Genomic DNA, 17,654 nt, shown 5'->3' with positions numbered 1-17,654 from the left:
GTAGACAAACAAAAGAGCTTAAAGGGCGGTAATATTGGACTCACATTCATCAGACACAACTCCAACTGAATGCTAGTGTTGCTTTACATCTGCTGGATGTGCAAAAAAGTGTATTTATACTGTTCCTAAGTGGCCAAATCATTTCGTGCAGATTTAAAGGTCTAGTGTCTTTAGCAACATATCCTCATACAAAAGTTCACATGATGTCTTACTAAAATGCACATATGTATGATATATCTGGATGATTTCTGACAAATTAGCGCCCCACCAATGACATTATGCACTTAAAATAAACTTAACTATGGTTCTGTGTAAGAAAATAGTCCCTTAAAATAAGTCAAAGCTCACTTGGTTTCGAGTCCTGTGTTTGTTTGACCTGTCCTCCACCCAGCGTGCCTCCTTACATGAGCTTTCGGTCTTTATACTACTTCCTTCTTTACTCCTGTCAGTGCAATGGTCACATGATCACAACCTTCCCAATAAATGTGGGTTCTACACCAATTTCTGGCTCATACTAAGGAAATGAAAACACAACCATTTTCAGTTGCCAGTGGTTATGCACTAATGAAAACATACTTTTGAATATTTATTAAATTTCAGCCAATATGTCCCCCTAAATCCTTTGCACTGGACCTTTAAGGCCCAAAAACTAAGAAGCTTGTTTTCAACTTTCTTGCTATACTTGCTGTTAATTTCCGATATGCAACACAGACTCATGCAGTTGCATGACGCATAAAAGCTGGTAATAAATGGTAGATGGTAACATCTAGAGCGACATGACATAGCTAGAAGAGGAATTGGTGTCTAATTTCACCTCTTGTGTTGTTTTCTGGAGAAGTGAGAAAAGACACAATCACACAAAGAAACCGACGAAACATTTCAAGTTTCAGGATTCTTTAAAATTCCTTCACGTGATTTTACATTCCAGGTTTACATTTTAAAAGATCGGAGATCTGTTGTACACGGAAAAACAAAGGCCATGAGCTCCGCTGTGAGCTGAGGTAGCACAAATCCGAAAAAAATCTAATTAATGTGTGTAATAATCACTACAATACAAAGAGTGTCGGAGAGTAAAATCCTGAATTCAGAGAGTTGAAGTGGAATATTTTCATTTGGAATAGATTTGTGTTGAAAATTCTGGGTTAAATGAGACTATTTCCTGCAGTAGGCCACAGCACCATAAGCCACTACTCCCACAACAGCGACTAAAGCAGCGCCTCCACACAGCAGCTCGGTGGAGCTCAGAGGTTTGGGAGTCTTGGGAGCAGTCGGCTGTGGTGGCTCCGGCTTTTCCGGTTCTGCTTGAGACGCTTTGACTGAATGTTCCTCCACATCCGAGAGGGGAATCTGTGAGAACTGTTGCTCGACACTCTGTGAGGGAGGCTCAGCGGTGATGCGTGCAAGGATAGAAGGAGGGTGGAGCCCCTGAGTGGAGTAAAGCTCCTCGGCTTCAGTGGCCGTGGTTGAAGGGACCGGGGTGGACGTAGCGGACGGGGGGTCGAGCCTGACGATTGGCAGAGGAGGCAGTGCCATCGGGGGAACCACCTGCATGAACTCTGCAGGCTTCTTCTCCGTGCGAGGTTCCTCCACTGACACCAGGAGCTCCTCAGTTTCAGGGGCCCGGAGGTCCTGCACCTCCTCCCTGAGCTCTACCAGCTCCCTCTCGCTTCCTAAAACACTCAGCACACTCGTCTGCAGCTCTTCGTCGTCGTCCTCCTCTTCCTCCGCTCTCCTCTCTCCCTCCTCCTTCTCTGCCTCCTCCAGCATCTCAGCCTGCTCTCGCTCCAGGTGGACCATGTCAGAGTTGGAGGAGTGGTTCTCCTCCCCGCCCAGAACCACCTCGTCATTGCTGTCCAGGCTCTTGGTGTCCTCGGGGTCCACGTCGCCCATCGTGGACCAGGACTCTGCCAGCAGGCTCTCGCTCTGCCAGGGACTCTCTGCTGGGGTCAGAGACTGAGGAGCAGGGCCGGGGCTGAGGGACCCAGCCTCCCCGCCTCCTCCATCCCCCCCGCTGGACTTGACTGGGGCCTTTTCCTCCAGAGTGAAGGCTGGCTGCTGCAGGGACAACATAAGTTACTTGTAGTTTGTCAATTTAAAAAAATATATATTTCCTCAGTTATTCTACTCGGCTACATTTCAGAGGGAAATATTTCACTTTTTGCAATAAAAAATAGTTGTTTTTGATAAATTGATGTGTTTCCATTCGCACAGTTTGAGGGTTATGAGGCAGGTTTCCGTTAACCCTCAAATTGAAAATCACTTCAATTTTGAAAAAACTCCCGTTTATCACCCCCCACCCCCCCAAAATTTCCGAAAATATCGCTTAAGTTTTGCACAAATCTATAATGGTAACCCAGCTATGGAAACCCGTCTATTGACTGCACCAATTTCCACCAGGATTGTCTCATTCGCTTCAGAATTTCAGCAATATTCCTACACGTAGTGGCTTTTTAAAATAATGATCTGCTTAATAAACATGCTTGTCTGCATTTTTAAACGGGTTGGTGTTCTCAGTGACGTCAGTGAGGCTGCGGTTGGAAAAAGTTGCTCTCTGGCTGCTCTGTATTGCAGCGGCTGTGACTATCTATAGCCTCGACCTGCATATCTTACTATGTTTAGGCGCTACATACATCTCCATCTGTCACCCAAGAGTGGAAGCTATGTCAGTGATTTCACATGACCTGAGAGTAGGAACGTAAAATGCACTTGACATGTTATTCATAATGACTGAAAAATGTCTGCAGTCCAACTCTCACTCTAACCAATACTGAGATGTTAGCATTTAATAAAATCACAATTTCTGGAAAACCACTCCCAGATTAAGGATTATGTCTACATGGGGGTTTGCATAAATGAATTTAGTCTCAAGGTGACCCTCTTCACCCCTTGTGCCACATCTGAGCTTTGATTGCAGAAGTCTTCGCCTCATGCCAGCCCCAGAATAGATTCTCTCAACACTTGCTCCTCACTGTCTAATGTTGGATCACGTTTACAACATGTGGCCTGTCGTGTGTTTTCTCTGGTTTCAGAACGCATCTCTTAACAGCCAGGGCTTTGCGGCGCACTCTGTCTCTCAGAGAAATTCTGGTTCTAGATAGGAACCGGTTGTAAACAGTACCGCTACATGCACATCAGTGAGTGAGAAAGAGGGGGTCAAGATCAATAAGTGATATTGACTTATTTCTATGTGTTTTTTTTCCAATCTTTTAAAAAAAATCACTCTGTGTTTAATGCCAGATATTTAAAAATATATATATTTTAATGGCTATTGTTGAGATTATATAGTGACTTTGTTGTTGTAAGTATTGCTGAAATAATATTATAATAACAATATTTTGAAAATAATTATTAGTAAATAACAGTCGTAAGTAATACCAAAATAACTGGTAATAGTATGAGTAAAATTGGTCTAGCAGAAAGGGTAAGTAACTTTCAAAAGTTTAATGCTAAGCATTAATAGATTAGAAAGGATTTGGAATAAGTACTAAATATGCTACAAAGCCCTAACTATTATACCAAACCCAAAAAGAAAAAGTACACTCATGCTGTTGGAAAAAGGGATGCATTCAAGAAGCAAAGTGCCTTCCAATCCTTTGTTCTTATGTTAATAATATCATTTAGTAATCTGCAAGTTAAGTTCTTTTTTGCCCATGCTTTTTTTTTTTACTATTAGTTCTTAAAAAAAAAGATGCATTCACGTAATTTCAATAGAAAATCAATGGTGCCATTTAATTTCCCTCTGTGAGGTGATAATAAAAGTGTAGAGACCTGCTTGATGAGGAAAAAAGCCTCTCTAGGGTTCGAACATCTGTTACTTTATACTTAACACTATATAATATAATATGATATTGTGTTCTATTATATTCAGTCGGAAAACACATTTTAAGAGGTGTTGCTAATTACTGTGAGCAAAACAAAAAGTTATGATTAGTGATTAGTAGCTACAGCAAGAAATGAAATGTAAATTAAATTTACCAGTTAGACTCAGTTTAGGTAGTTCTGCATTTTAGTTTTCAAATCTAGTGCTAATTCAGTTTTTGCTGTAGAATTGACAGAAAAGTTTACGTTTACAAAAGTGAGGCGACATCACCATCGGCCGCATCCATAAAGATGCATTGTCCCTCATCATATGCAGTCATAAGTTTCTCTGCTTTCCCTTAAAGAACTTGTCAAAGCTTTGCGCCCCTTACTCAGCGTATTTAAATTTAAACCCTTGGTGTATAATATGTCCTGTGAGTATATGAAGTATGTTCTCACAGATAAATAGATTTTGATTGTTTCACTGTTGTTGCCTTAAAAACATGCACTCACTTAAATTCCAAGACTAAAACACTGTTTCTTTTTGTGTTGCCTCACAAAGGAAACCCCCGTCCTGCCTGTTACACAACATTTTGGTTACTTTTTGTGCAATAAAACCTTCTGACTCTGAGTCCGGCAGCTGGACAAAATCAATACAAGGGCTCATTAGGCCTTCGATAAACATATCCAGCCCACAGCGAGGCCTTAAAGACCTAAATCACCCGCTAAATCTTTTTTTTTTTATTTGTGGTTTTGTATATTTTGGACGTTGCCACACTTTCACAATTAAAATCCTTTGTCGTATCACTCCACCTCTTCCAGAATGAAACGTACGCCTCCACGACGTCACTGATTTAATGACGGACTTGCTGCCATATTGTTGACCTGTGCAGACTTCAATCCCTGAAACATTAAAGTTGACCTCCAACATTTTAAACTCTTCACACGCTCGTCTACATCTCTGCCTGCAAAGAAACCAGTCAACCTTTCTACTCCGTGACCCTCCTTTACTTACTGGCCTACTTGAGTAATTGGATTCCCACTGATCCTATCCCAGCGATAACATGGTGAAGTAATTGATCAGAGAGATTTAGGGCACTCTTTCTGTGCTAATGTGTGATATCAGATGCAAGAATTTGACAAAAGGTCACTTTTCAATGTCAAAGAAGGAGACTCAGATAAGAGAAACCACCTCATAGCATTTTCTCTGTTCTGTGCAAGGTGAGATTTTGTCCTTCACAACATCAGACTGACCCACAGTGACCCCTCCAACACTGACATGTTTACAGATAACACACCTCTAACAAAGCACACACACCAAGGAGGAAAAAAATCAGATCACATTCTTCATCCAAGGCACATTTTCTCTTCTGATTTCTACCTAAAAACAACTTTTGAGCATACCTGTGTCCTCTCAGTTGCGGCGCTGAGCGAGCTGCTAGATGAGAAGCCAGAGATCAGAGCGAGACGTGCATTCAGACACGAAGCCACACAACAACAGATAGGCAGACAGGCATGCTGTAGCTGGCACAGGACTAACAAGATGGACAAGCTGTGCAAAAGTCTCTCCCTCTCCCCCTCTCCGTCTCTCTCGCTCTCACCCACCCCACCTCCCAAATCCATGACATAACAGTTGGCCTGAGAGCTGTCAGTAGTGACTTTGCTGTCTGCTCAGAGTGGGAAAGATGATTAATAATGTGAGTAAAAAGTGGAAAAAATACTTTAGAAATAGACTTTGTGCTCACAGTTTCTGAAAGGTCAACAGAGGTCAGAAGGTCAGTTTTTTGGTCTGTGGAGTTTTATGTTCACTGTTTAAAGAGCAGATTATCAGTCAGTCCACAGTCTGCTGCTGTGAGCCGCTGACACCGAGTGGAAAGAGAGCTATTTCTAAAGCTGGACTTCCCAACTTCTGCTTCCCTCTACTGGCAAGACATGTTACATGACTGGAAACTATGCCAGGAAGCTGTTATACACTATTATACACTTACACAGCACCAACATGTGCAGTGTGTGGATACACACTGAGTCACAATGCAAACATTTTTTTTTCTCCATAGCTAACCCAAACTATGGATTTCCCCTCCCCCTATCTTACATTTTTGCTATTCAATATTTTATTCAATTCATTTTATTTTATGTTCTCTGCTGTCTTTTGTTGTGTGTTCTCTTTGTCTGCAAAACAAACAAACAAACCAAAATAAGTCAAGTGAAGCTGACAAATGCACTAAGGAGAAAAACTCAGAGGTCTTGACAAACATAATTAAAGTTTGGAAATACAAACAGCAATATTGCAAATACATTTAAGCCATGCCAAAGAAATTAAAGACAATATTAAGCCAAAAAAAGGTTTTGAAAGGTTTTGACAGGTCTTATAGCTGTGTTCAGATACTCAATAATAATCTAATCTAATCTAATCTAATATGCATATATTAGATTGTTATCAAGTATCTGAACACATTTATATCCACAAATGTCACTAAAAACTCACAACCTAAAATCATTAGATATCGTAGCTACCACTTCCCTATAACAACATTTTACACCAAATTAGAAAATGTAGAGTTTTAGTTAAAAATTTCTTTAGTTACTCATTTAGCTATTTTTAAATTCCAAGTTTTGGTTTATTTGTCATTTCAACTGTTAAAAAAAAAAAAGAAAAAAGTTCAGTTCAGGGTGATATGAAATATATTATAAAAAATATATAATGTACTTGTATTTAAATTAAAGAAAAACATATGAATAAAAAATATTGATGTTTTGTTTTATAATCAAGTTTAAAAACATGTCACATATATAAAAGTATCTTAAAAAAATATTTCATAAAACAATGAATATATGAATGAGAACATTTATTTGCAAAGCAGTTTTCATGACAAAGTAACAAATTGATCTACTGGGGGGAAAAAACAAACAAAAAACCCCATTAAAACCAAAGCTATACAAATAACACGAAGATTAATTTAAAAATGACATAACCCTACAATAACTTTATTGATCTATGCATGTTAAACATATAAAATGAAAAGATGTGCCTAATGTCACATTAAAATTTACAGAAACGGTCAGTAAAGGTTAAAAACAACACGATATACACATTTGTAGAACTCAAATGTATATTAGAACATATATAGAGAGTTTAAAATACATATCTTAATTACAGTATAATGACAAAACGGGCTGCAAATCACGAAAAAAACCTATAATTTTCGTCTTTTCCTCATCGATATAAGCTCGTCTCTTTCTCTCGCGCCTGATTGGCTGCTCGACCGGAAGTAAACATCATGTGACGTCGCAAATCAGCTGATCTTCCGTAGACATCTTTACGAGTCACGACTGCGGTGTTTAATTCATACCTCCTCGTCTGTGATTTTGGGGTAAATACAAATCGATTTGATGCCCTTCGTTCATAATCAAAATCATTTTCTTGTTATTAACGCTTTCATTTATTTCCTCGATGTTTACATTTTTGTGTTTTTTTAAATATTTTACTCGCAGGGCCCTCGCGGATCTTTGACAGCTGCAACCATGGCGCTCAGCGATGCCGATGTTCAGAAGCAGGTAATGAAGCGTTTTAACCTTCAAAGATGTCACCGTTTATCTGTGTCTCTTCAGTTAATGTTTAAAGACTCCTTAAGCTACTAATCTTCTTGCTAAAACATCCAAAAAATGTATTTTTTAGTTGTAATACGTGTGTGTGGAGGAGAATGACATTGAGCGAGCTGCAGGAGATTAGCATTGAATTCAACACTAACAGGCTGGTTATTTTGTTGTTTTAGAGTGTATTTGACTGCGGTTTTTGTGCTAAAAAATGTTGGTGAAATCGAAAATATGCAGCCGTTTATGAAGCCAGTGTTGTGTTGGACGTTGTGGCTGAGATGGAGGGGGTCATGTTTCCAGATGGTCACATGATGAACACATGCCAGGACCAGATGAGGAACTGGGAGTGAGTGAGCCACTGTCTGCTCACTTTAATGGGAAATATTAGTAAACACTGGAAATAACTTGCTGCATATGTTAAATGCACATACAATTTGTTAGAGGTCTAGGGTTTATTACTAGTTACATGTACTTAAGTACAAATTTGAGGTACTTGTACTAATGTAATCCCATTTAATGCAATTTTATGCAGTCAAATATTGCACTTTTACTACGCTACATTTGTCTCACACCTTTAGTTTACTGTCCAGGTCATGGTTTTTAGTGAAAGACAGCTTCGCTGTCGAAAGGACAGATACAGGAAATCTTTCCTGCCACAAGCCATCCACCTGTACAGTAACTCACCTCTGTCTGCGCTTTAAACCCCGGTCTTAGCTCCATGTCGCTCTGCACTGCTGACTTTGTTTCTATTTATATTTATTCAGATACTGTTCCACACTTTACACATGTATATATGTAGATATGTACAGTCTCTTAGTTTTTTTTTTTTTTTTAGTTTTTTTTTTAAAGCATATTCCTTTATATTCTATTAATAATGTGTGCTCTTTATTCTCTGTTCTTACTGCATGGCGCTGCTACATCCCAATTTCTCAGTTTTGAGATCAATAAAGTATATCTATCTATCTATCTATCTAAAACCATGTATCTCTTCACATTTGTTGATTTTAGATTTATCTTTTAATTATTAAACTGAAGGATTGAGTGCTTTTAGGCCTTTCTATTGAAAAAAAATTCCTGCCTATTAAACTAAATAAACAATTTGAAGAACCCAATGGATCAATTGGAAAAGGCATTGAAACAAAGCCGAAAAATGCATGAAAACTTGAATTTTTAGAGATACATAGTTGTTACAGGACAGCCACGCTACAAAAATATGATGATCTTATAGAACATGATGCATCGCTGTAGATTAAACTACTCACCAGTATATAAAGGAGATTTTATTTTAAGATTATTATTTTTGTCTTTTTTTGCATTTATTGGTGATAGAACAGCTATAGTATGAAAGGGGAAGAGGTGGGGGGATGACATGCTGGAGCCGAACCTGCAGCTGCCGCGGCGAGGACATGGCCTCTGTACGTGGGGCGCCCGCTCTACCAACAGAGCCACCGGGCGCCCCATAGTTAAAGGAGTTAAAATGAGCATATCCTTAAACATCTACAGCAGTAAAAAGCAAATGTACATTAATGCAGCAGTGATATTAATACAAAAACATCATACAATCATAGTAAAACTTGCAAAGGGAACAATTTACAGCATAACAAGTACTTTTACTATGATACCTCAAGTAAACCGCCATGCTCCCAGTTTGAAGAAGTGGGCTTGAGTTCGACATGGAAGCTTAGCAATGTGCTGCTGTGGAGGGGATCCAGAACAAAACAGGTTTAAGCCACCCTAAAAAAAATAGTCCCACCCAAAAACATCCATGAGTTTAAGTGTATCTTATATTATGTGTATTTTCACAGCTGTACCTTTCCATCAGACGGCCTCTTCCAAAGAGGAAGCGGTGAACAGCTTCAGTTCTCATCAAACACGAGTCTCCATTGACAAAATCAGTCATTTCACCTCGCTGAATGCGGGAGCTGCTGGTTTTACCGTTGATCAGTTAGTTAGTTAGTGTTATTCTGTGACTTTGCTGAATCTAAATGACCTTTTTAAACGCCAAAGTCACACAATAACACAAACAAAATAACGGAGCAGCTGTAGAGCAGCTTTACTACTTTCACTTAAGTATCTGAAAACTTCATCCACCGGCAGAAACATTCCTCGCCATAGTGATAAGGTCAGGCAGCAGCTGAGCTCGCAGCAGGGCGAGAAATCGTCTCTGGGTTTCATTTATGAAACAGCACAATTTGTAATACTTAACGTTGACACTTCTAATGCTTCATGATGAAGATTTGTGTGTTTAAAACCCTGCAAATGTTATCGGAGAAATTGTATGTTTGTGAGGAAGTCATCTTTGTCATTAATGTTTCTTCTTCCTGTGTACAGATCAAGCACATGATGGCCTTCATTGAACAGGAGGCCAATGAGAAGGCAGAAGAGATCGATGCAAAGGTAAAATCATTGCAGTATTTATTTAATTTAATTTTTGTTTGCATACTGACATGTTTGTACCATAAAAAGATGCCACACACTACAGCATTTATGACTGAGCTTTTTTGCAACAATCCATTCCTTTGTGGGCCTTAAAAATATAAACTTCAATAAAAGATACACAAGGGACAGTGCAAAACAAAACAGTCATTATGTGTAAAACCACACAGCGACTAGAATGGATGTTTACATTAATACCTTTTTGTAGTTTTTGGACATTTTATGCTTAAGTCTGTCCGTCCATCTGCTGTCCATCCCATTTTCCTGAATGCAATATCTCAATGACGCCTTAAGGGAATTTCTCCAAATTTTGCATAAATATCCACTTGGACTCAACAATGAACTGATTAGATGTTAGTGGTCAAAGGGCAAAAGTCAAATTCACCGTAACCTTGTCTGTCTCACAACATCGTCAGAATAGTTTCAATGAATTTCCTCAAATCTGGCACAAAGGTTCACTTGGACTCAATGAAGAACTGATAAGAGTTTGGTGGTCAATGGTCAAGGTCACTGTGACCTTGCATGCGTCTTATTCTCGTCAGCACGATGTCTAATGGACACCTTGCAGGAATTCTTTTAAATTTGACACAGACGTCCACTTGAATTTAAGAATAAACTGATAAAATGTGGTGGTCAAAGGTCAAGGTCAGTGTGACCTCAAAAAACACATGTTTGGCCTTCACCAAAGACCATTTGTTACTCTAATTGTAACAAAACTTCACACAAATATCTGATATGATCTAATGATGAAGTGATGACATTTCATATCCAAAAGGTCAAAGGTCAGCTTTATTGTGACATCATAATTATCTGCATTAAACACTTCTTCTTCTTCTTGCCATTAATGTCATAACCGAGACTCACCACTAGAGGGGCTCAAAGCACAGTAAGTGCAAATATCTGAGTCTGCTGGCATATTTCACAAAATCTGAACCCCCTGAAGTCTTTGGAAATGATCTTTCCCCTCACATAACTAACATCTCTGGAATTGAATAATAATAATAATAATAATAATAATAATTGTCATGATTATTATTGTTATTATCAACATGCCTCTTTAATAAAGCATTTACTCTAATTCTAAAAGTCCCATTAAGTCAATCAGTGGTATTAGAAGTGTTGAATGATTAGGTTTTTTATGGTTAAGTAGACTACTTATATTAAAGATTAAGTTTAGTCAAAAAATGTATAGTAATTTTTAAATCTTTCATTTCTTCTTACCTTTCCAGAATTGAGGATTTTCTGTTTTTCTCTTTTTTTATAAGTAAAAAAAATGTAAATGTAATATTATTGGGATTTGGAAATAAAAGCATTTTTAACTATTTTATGAAATTATTGAATATCAAGAAAAAAACCCAACTCCACAGACTTTTCAAGAATGAAAATAATCCTTAGTTGCAACCCTAGTTATTTATAAATACGCTTAAATGTGTGAAGGAAGTGTTGTGCCATATTTATAGATTAAAAGTTATTTTTGAAGGTGTTCATGTTATGTTCATCCTTACATTAAGATGTATTTCATGCCTCTTTTATTTAGTATGTAAACATTTATTTAAGCTTTATCATTGTTTTATTAAATTAAAATATTATTTTTATTTGAAAAGTTTCTCCTTTTTACTAACATATTTCTGATACATCTCAAAATGGAATCCTACATCTTTTATATGATCCATTTCATGTCTGTGAATCTATTTTTATTTATTTTTTTATTATTTGATAGTGATGATACAGTTGCTATTTTTTAAAGGGGTATTGCTTATTTATAAACTCTTTCTCCCAGTTGGGCTTTTACATGTAAATTGTACTTCAAATATACAGCCTTCAGTCTTAAAACACAAAATACTCTAAATATGGAAATAAATTAAAATACATATATCACAATGCATGAATACAAGATATATTTGGCAAGATATATTTTTTCATTTCAATTTCTTCATGTAAATTGAAATATTTCTTGACAAAAGAGTATACTGTATGTAAAATCTTTGGCTCAATAAAAAATACTTGCAACTCAACGTTTCGGCTGCTGACACTCGATGATAGCATTACACTGGGAATCAGTATTAGATTTTAAATTACACAACCCTGATTTGAAATCTATCCTGTTCTTAAAGTTTGTGAAAAACGTGTGTTTAATATCACAAATTAAAACCTTAAAAAATTACCTTTTAGTATCGTGACCACCAGCAGCAGCAAAGTCGATGTAAAGCTGACTAATAATCACATAAACATGACGGGAGACGATTCTCTGAGTGAACTGTGTCTCCTCCTGCAGGCAGAAGAAGAGTTCAACATCGAGAAGGGCCGTCTGGTCCAAACTCAGAGGCTGAAGATCATGGAGTACTACGAGAAGAAAGAGAAGCAGATCGAGCAGCAGAAGAAAATGTGAGTCATGTCGGAAAAAAATCACCGGACACATCAAGTGCTTTCTTCCCTAATCTGCCCTTTTTTTTTAAGAACAAAGAAATATCTGTGTGTGTGACACAGCGTTTCCCTGATTTAATTTACTCATTTCTTTGTCCAACAATGACTCTTTTGTAACCTGAACAGTCTGAAAGGTTTTCAAACAAACACTCAGAAGTCTAAACGGACCCAATGTGTGTGTTATTTGTCTACTCAACAGTCAAATGTCAAACCTGATGAACCAGGCTCGGCTGAAGGTGCTGAAGTCCCGCGATGATATGATCTCGGTGAGCAGCTGCACCTTGTGTTTATTTGCACATTTAAATGTAAAAAAAAAAAACAAGGTTTACACATGCAGAAACTCACAACAAGCTTGTCACCTAAAGAAAAGAATAAAATATGAATAGATTTTGAAATGCAACATGATTCAAAGTTAAATATCAATATAAATGCATATCTTCCACCCAATCATCTAAAAAGAAAAAAAACATAAGACCACATAAATCAGCACTATGCAAAAACACAGCGACCACACAGCACACTTTTATTTATTTATTTTTTAGCACTGGGACAAACACAAAGAAGTTCAAGTTCATGTTTCATAATTTGCCTCTGCAGCATTTCAGAGTACTGTCCTCTAGATGTGCGATATTTTGGTAGGTGAAGGATTTTTGTTTGTCTAGTTGGATAACAATCTGAGCATTATAAATAATAATTTAAAAAAGTAATTTAAGGTTTTTGGGGTTTTTTTGGTAAGTTAAACAGCACTAAAAATACATATTTGGAGAATTAATATCAGAAATGGCCAATACATTTATATATACATATATATACACATATATATGTATATAAATATATATTTTGCTATATATTATATATATATTTTTAGACAATATTATAGTAAATAAGGTATGTTGTGGTGACACTGTCATGTTTAATGTACAGGAGAGAGATATTGATCGTGAGAATGATTCGGTCTGTAAATAATACAAACTCTTTGTGTTTTTGTGCTCATAGGAAATGCTGAATGACGCCCGCCAGCGGCTCGCTAACGTTGCAAAAGACCAGGCCAGGTATCCAGCTCTGATGGACGGATTGATCTTACAGGTTAGTTTAGACTCTCGGGTACACAGAGCTAAAACGTATGCAGTCTGAAATAATGGCCCTGCAATAAATCCCTGTTTCATGAAGGTTCTAGTGTTCACATTTTGTTGGATGTGCGTTAAAACGGTTTTGATTTGAAATGTGTGATCATTTTTTAGGCTGACAGGTGTTTCTGTCATTTTGTTTTACGCAATTTCGGGAATTTAATAGTAGAATTGCGTGTTATGAATGAATGACTTTACTTCGGACCAAAAATAAAAAAAATATTTAGTGTCTGAAAAGGAGTAGGTACGTATTTATTCGTACCCCTTTCTCAATTTTTTTTCCTCTTAATTCCCAAAATTATTCACAACTAGTGTACAAACAACCGTCCCCAATTTACTTACCACGCAATTAATGTTTGTTGTATCATTCAATTCAATTCAATTCAATTCAACTTTATTTATAAATCCCATTATTACAAAACACAGTGTGCCTCAGAGGGCTTTACAGCATACGACATCCCTCTGCCCTTAGATCCTCACATCGTCTAAGGAAAAACTCCCCAAAAATCCCTGTAACGGGAAAAAATGGTAGAAACCCCAGGAAGAGCGACTGAGGAGGGATCCCTCTTCCAGGATGGACAGACGTGCAATAGATGTCATAAATAACAATTAAATTACAGTAAAGACAAAGAGAGAGCAAGAAAGAGAGAGGGGGAGAGATGCACAGCAATAATGCTAACAATAGCATAACATATATAACAGTAGTGATGGACATAAAATTACTAAATGCACTCTATGATACCATGTGATGTTGCGTGCAAAAATTGTAGGTGTTGATAAGAGTCCCATGCATATATTAATAGTGGAGGCATGACTCATAATAATGGCAGTAGAAGGTTGCATGGAGCAGGATCACAGCATCTGCGCAACCAAGGCCCCAAAACAGGCGCAGCCTCGGACAGGACCACAGCAACAGCACAAAATACATCATCAGTGTGTGTCACTTGCAGCAAAATTAGACCAGACACCAAATCTATCGCTGCTGCGGAGTTCGGCTCCGGCAGCTGGTTAACGATGTGAAGTATTGAACCACGGTGTTGGACTGCATTAGTTTTAGGAATTACACACGGCATTTTTCACTATTTTATTGACAAAACAATCAAGAAAACAATGAGCAGAGGTTTGATAACCCTTTTCTAATCTGTCATATCAGGGCTTCTATCAGCTCCTGGAGCCCAAAGTGACGATTCGCTGCCGTAAACAGGACCTGCAGATTGTACAGGTGAGTAAACTAGATTATATTAAATTCACATTTATATATTAATCCATTTCAGACTCAGCTTTAATATGTTGCCACAAGGAATTAGAATATTAAATAGACTTAAAGCTAAAAATAAGGACATAACCGAAGATTGGTTAAAAAAAATAGAACTATTATGTATATTTATATCAATATAATTTTGAATATTTGGTAACTCCTTAAAGTCAGCTGAAATTTGAATTTCAAATTGTACTGTGACTCTTTCAGGCTTCCATTCAGAGGAATATTCCCATTTATAAAGCAGCTGTGAAGAACAACATCGAGGTCCGCATCGACCAGGACAACTTTATCTCCCCAGATGTGTAAGCAGCAAAGTTTTAACATCGTTAAAATGACATCTGAAAACTTCTCAAGTGGGTTTTTTCTCTTTACGTTATTTCTGTTATTTTGATGTTCTTCTTCAGCTCTGGAGGTGTTGAGATCTACAACGGTGACGGAAAGATCAAGGTGTCCAACACCCTGGAGAGCAGACTGGACCTCATGGCTCAGCAGGTAGGAAAAGACAGACAAGTCATAATTTCGGTCTCAAATAATACTTTTTATTCTTGACACTTGTTAAAAAATGCATTAAAATGATCTTTATTTACTTTTATCTCTCATTGTATTCGTCTCATGTTTAAAAGGACTTGTCTGTTAGCTTCATGCTGGTTCAAATAGTTCCTCTTTCAATGAGGAGTGCAGTCAAGAACAGATTTAATAAACTAGATTTGACAGAAATTAAATTACTGTAGCTTTCATTTGACCAAAAATTTAGTTCTAAAATATGAGGAGCTGTGAGTGGCACACTGAATAGCGTTTTTTAAAAACAATTTAATATTGTGTCTCTGTATTTGCTGTTGTATTTTATTGTGAATCACTTTGTGATGTTTGATCTAGAAAGGAGCTATATAAACAAACTTGCTGAAAAAATTGAAATTTTATTGACAATTATATTATTGAGAGAATAAAAAACAATAGAGAAAGAAATAATTTACATCTCTTATATAGGCACATCAGCATCAGCATAACCAAAAAACAATAAATAAATGAGGGAAAAATAAAAGTGAGGAGATGAGAACAAGAATTTACTATAGTTACTTAAGTACTGTTATGCACCTGATACAGCAGTATATTTATTAAAGTTTTCCAGTGAGGCTTTCCTGGTTAAACCAAGGTCAAATAAATATATAAATTGCTTTTAATGGTCTAAAATTAAATTACCTCTTTAAACAAGAGGTGCAGTTCTTAACAAGCATTTGACTAAATGAGATTAGTTTAGCTCTCACGTTAGCTGAACATTAAATTTACTACATAAGGATCTAAAACTAACCCCACTTGTCACACAATGGAGTAATAGATGTTTGTATATACAGTATGTGTGTTAGACCCATTCATTCATTATTTGGTACTTTTAGATTGGTATTATTTTACATCATCTTTCTTTACATTAGGAAAAATACATCAAGTGTTGAGTTTATATCAAATAAACAAAGCAAATAAAAACAAAACAAACACAAAAGTAACAATAGATCATATATACAATATGATCTATTGTAACTCATATACAATGAGTTAGAATAATAACAGAAGCTACAATAACTGTTATTAATATTTTCGTCACTTAGATTTATAATTGCCACCACCTCATTTTTTCATTTCTCATTTTCATATCTCTCTTTCTTATCTTATTACATATTATCAATTTTATTTATGTTAGTTTTCCATTACAATTAGTTTAATTCTGTAGTTATATTTTGTGTTGTTGTCTTTTTTTTCTTTTTTTCTGCCCCCCTCATTGTCTTTTCAACCACAGGAGAAGATTGAAAAAATAAATTTTTAGTCCCAAAAATGCTTTTGGAGTTAAATAAAAGTCAGATATATTATACACAAAAAAAACAAACCAAAACAAACAAACAAACAAACAAATAAAAGTCATCTACTGTATTTTTTTTTTGTTTGTTTGAGTGTCCTTATAGATCGAGTTGTGATGAACAATTAAAGACTTAATCTTTGGATTTTTGACTTCTGAACAAAAAAGAAATGAAAAAAAAGAATTTTGATGTCACTTCAGGTTTTAGGAAATTGTAAAGGGAGTGTTTTACTATCTGATATAACACATAACATTTAAATCAGGAAAACAATCCAGAAAATAGTCCTTAGCTGCAGCCCTGCTTATAAACAATGTGTGTCTGTGTTTGCAGATGATGCCGGAAATCCGAGTGGCTCTCTTCGGTGCCAACCCGAATCGCAAGTTTATGGATTAAATATCTCTTCTGTATAAGAGTTAAAAAAAAAAAAAATCCTTTTATTTTTTATTTTCATGAAAGACGTCATTCCTCTGTCTGTGAAACGAATTTTTCTGGTGCAAAAGAGTCGTTGTTGTGTGATGTATTCCTGTATTTCTTCTGTGCATTAAGGGACGTGATGGATGCTGCAGCTCCACATACACAGACGTGCATCGTGGGTACTGCACAGTCGTTTACTCTGCTGCTCGCCCTTCGAGGGTCTCGGTTTACACTGATTAGTCAGGGATGACGGGATCTGGTGATTGGCTGGATTTTAACAAGTCGTCCTCTAATTGGATCATGACAAACACAGCATCCGTGTCACAGTTTCATTAACCTCTTCCCAACCTCATATAAGTCGGGGCATTTTGTTGCTAATGGATATCTGCTCCAACCAGTTACAGAGAAAACAGATGGTATCCTAGAAACAAATCTGAAGACCGTACATGCCCTTTCCAAATTAATTTATTGATGTGTGTTATTCAGAATTACACGAATGGGTGATATCATTCCAGAGGGTGCACTGTATGTATATGAAGTTTCCAGATTAAATTATGTGTGGTTGTTTTTTTTTTGTTTGTTTGTTTTTGTGTCTCAAACTAAAGATGTTATATTGTGGAAATGTACAACATAATAAAATATAAATCATTAGTATCACTTCCTCTGCTTGGCTTAAACAATATCGTCACTCCTGAGTAATGTGTACTTTTTTTTATTTTAATTTCCCACTCATGCTTCATTCATTAG

General features: G+C 36.7%; 2 protein-coding genes across 2 annotated transcripts; one reads left to right on the top strand and one right to left on the bottom strand.

The window, feature by feature from the left end:
- Nucleotides 1-877: 877 nt before the first annotated feature.
- Nucleotides 878-5,362, bottom strand: LOC121961690 (uncharacterized). The gene is made up of 2 exons (XM_042511756.2): nt 5,203-5,362; nt 878-2,055 (listed from the first exon to the last, which is right to left on the bottom strand). Exon 2 carries the CDS (start codon nt 1,888-1,890, stop codon nt 1,153-1,155), a length of 738 nt encoding a protein of 245 aa, XP_042367690.2. The 5' UTR covers nt 1,891-2,055; nt 5,203-5,362; the 3' UTR covers nt 878-1,152.
- Nucleotides 5,363-7,035: 1,673 nt separating this feature from the next.
- atp6v1e1b (ATPase H+ transporting V1 subunit E1b) lies at nt 7,036-17,561 on the top strand. Its single transcript, XM_042511306.2, has 10 exons — nt 7,036-7,172; nt 7,294-7,356; nt 9,727-9,792; nt 12,107-12,216; nt 12,455-12,521; nt 13,252-13,341; nt 14,536-14,604; nt 14,851-14,945; nt 15,048-15,135; nt 16,824-17,561. The coding sequence occupies exons 2-10, from the start codon at nt 7,324-7,326 to the stop codon at nt 16,884-16,886; spliced, it is 681 nt and encodes a 226-aa protein (XP_042367240.1). The 5' UTR covers nt 7,036-7,172; nt 7,294-7,323; the 3' UTR covers nt 16,887-17,561.
- The last annotated feature ends 93 nt before the right edge of the window (nt 17,562-17,654 follow it).

Source organism: Plectropomus leopardus, chromosome 22 (assembly GCF_026936395.1).
Source record: "Plectropomus leopardus strain MGB_pleo_1.0 chromosome 22, ASM2693639v1, whole genome shotgun sequence".
NCBI lineage: Eukaryota > Metazoa > Chordata > Actinopteri > Perciformes > Serranidae > Plectropomus > Plectropomus leopardus.
This window is presented reverse-complemented; position numbering and strand designations above follow the sequence as displayed.

Bases quoted from the DNA above. Each gene is read 5' to 3' on its own strand.
- LOC121961690 (XM_042511756.2), bottom strand. From the start codon at position 1,890: ATGGGCGACGTGGACCCCGAGGACACCAAGAGCCTGGACAGCAATGAC.
- atp6v1e1b (XM_042511306.2), top strand. From the start codon at position 7,324: ATGGCGCTCAGCGATGCCGATGTTCAGAAGCAG. The intron at 12,522-13,251 runs GTGAGCAGCTGC...TTGTGCTCATAG, and splicing joins CCCGCGATGATATGATCTCG to GAAATGCTGAATGACGCCCG. The intron at 15,136-16,823 runs GTAGGAAAAGAC...CTGTGTTTGCAG, and splicing joins TGGACCTCATGGCTCAGCAG to ATGATGCCGGAAATCCGAGT.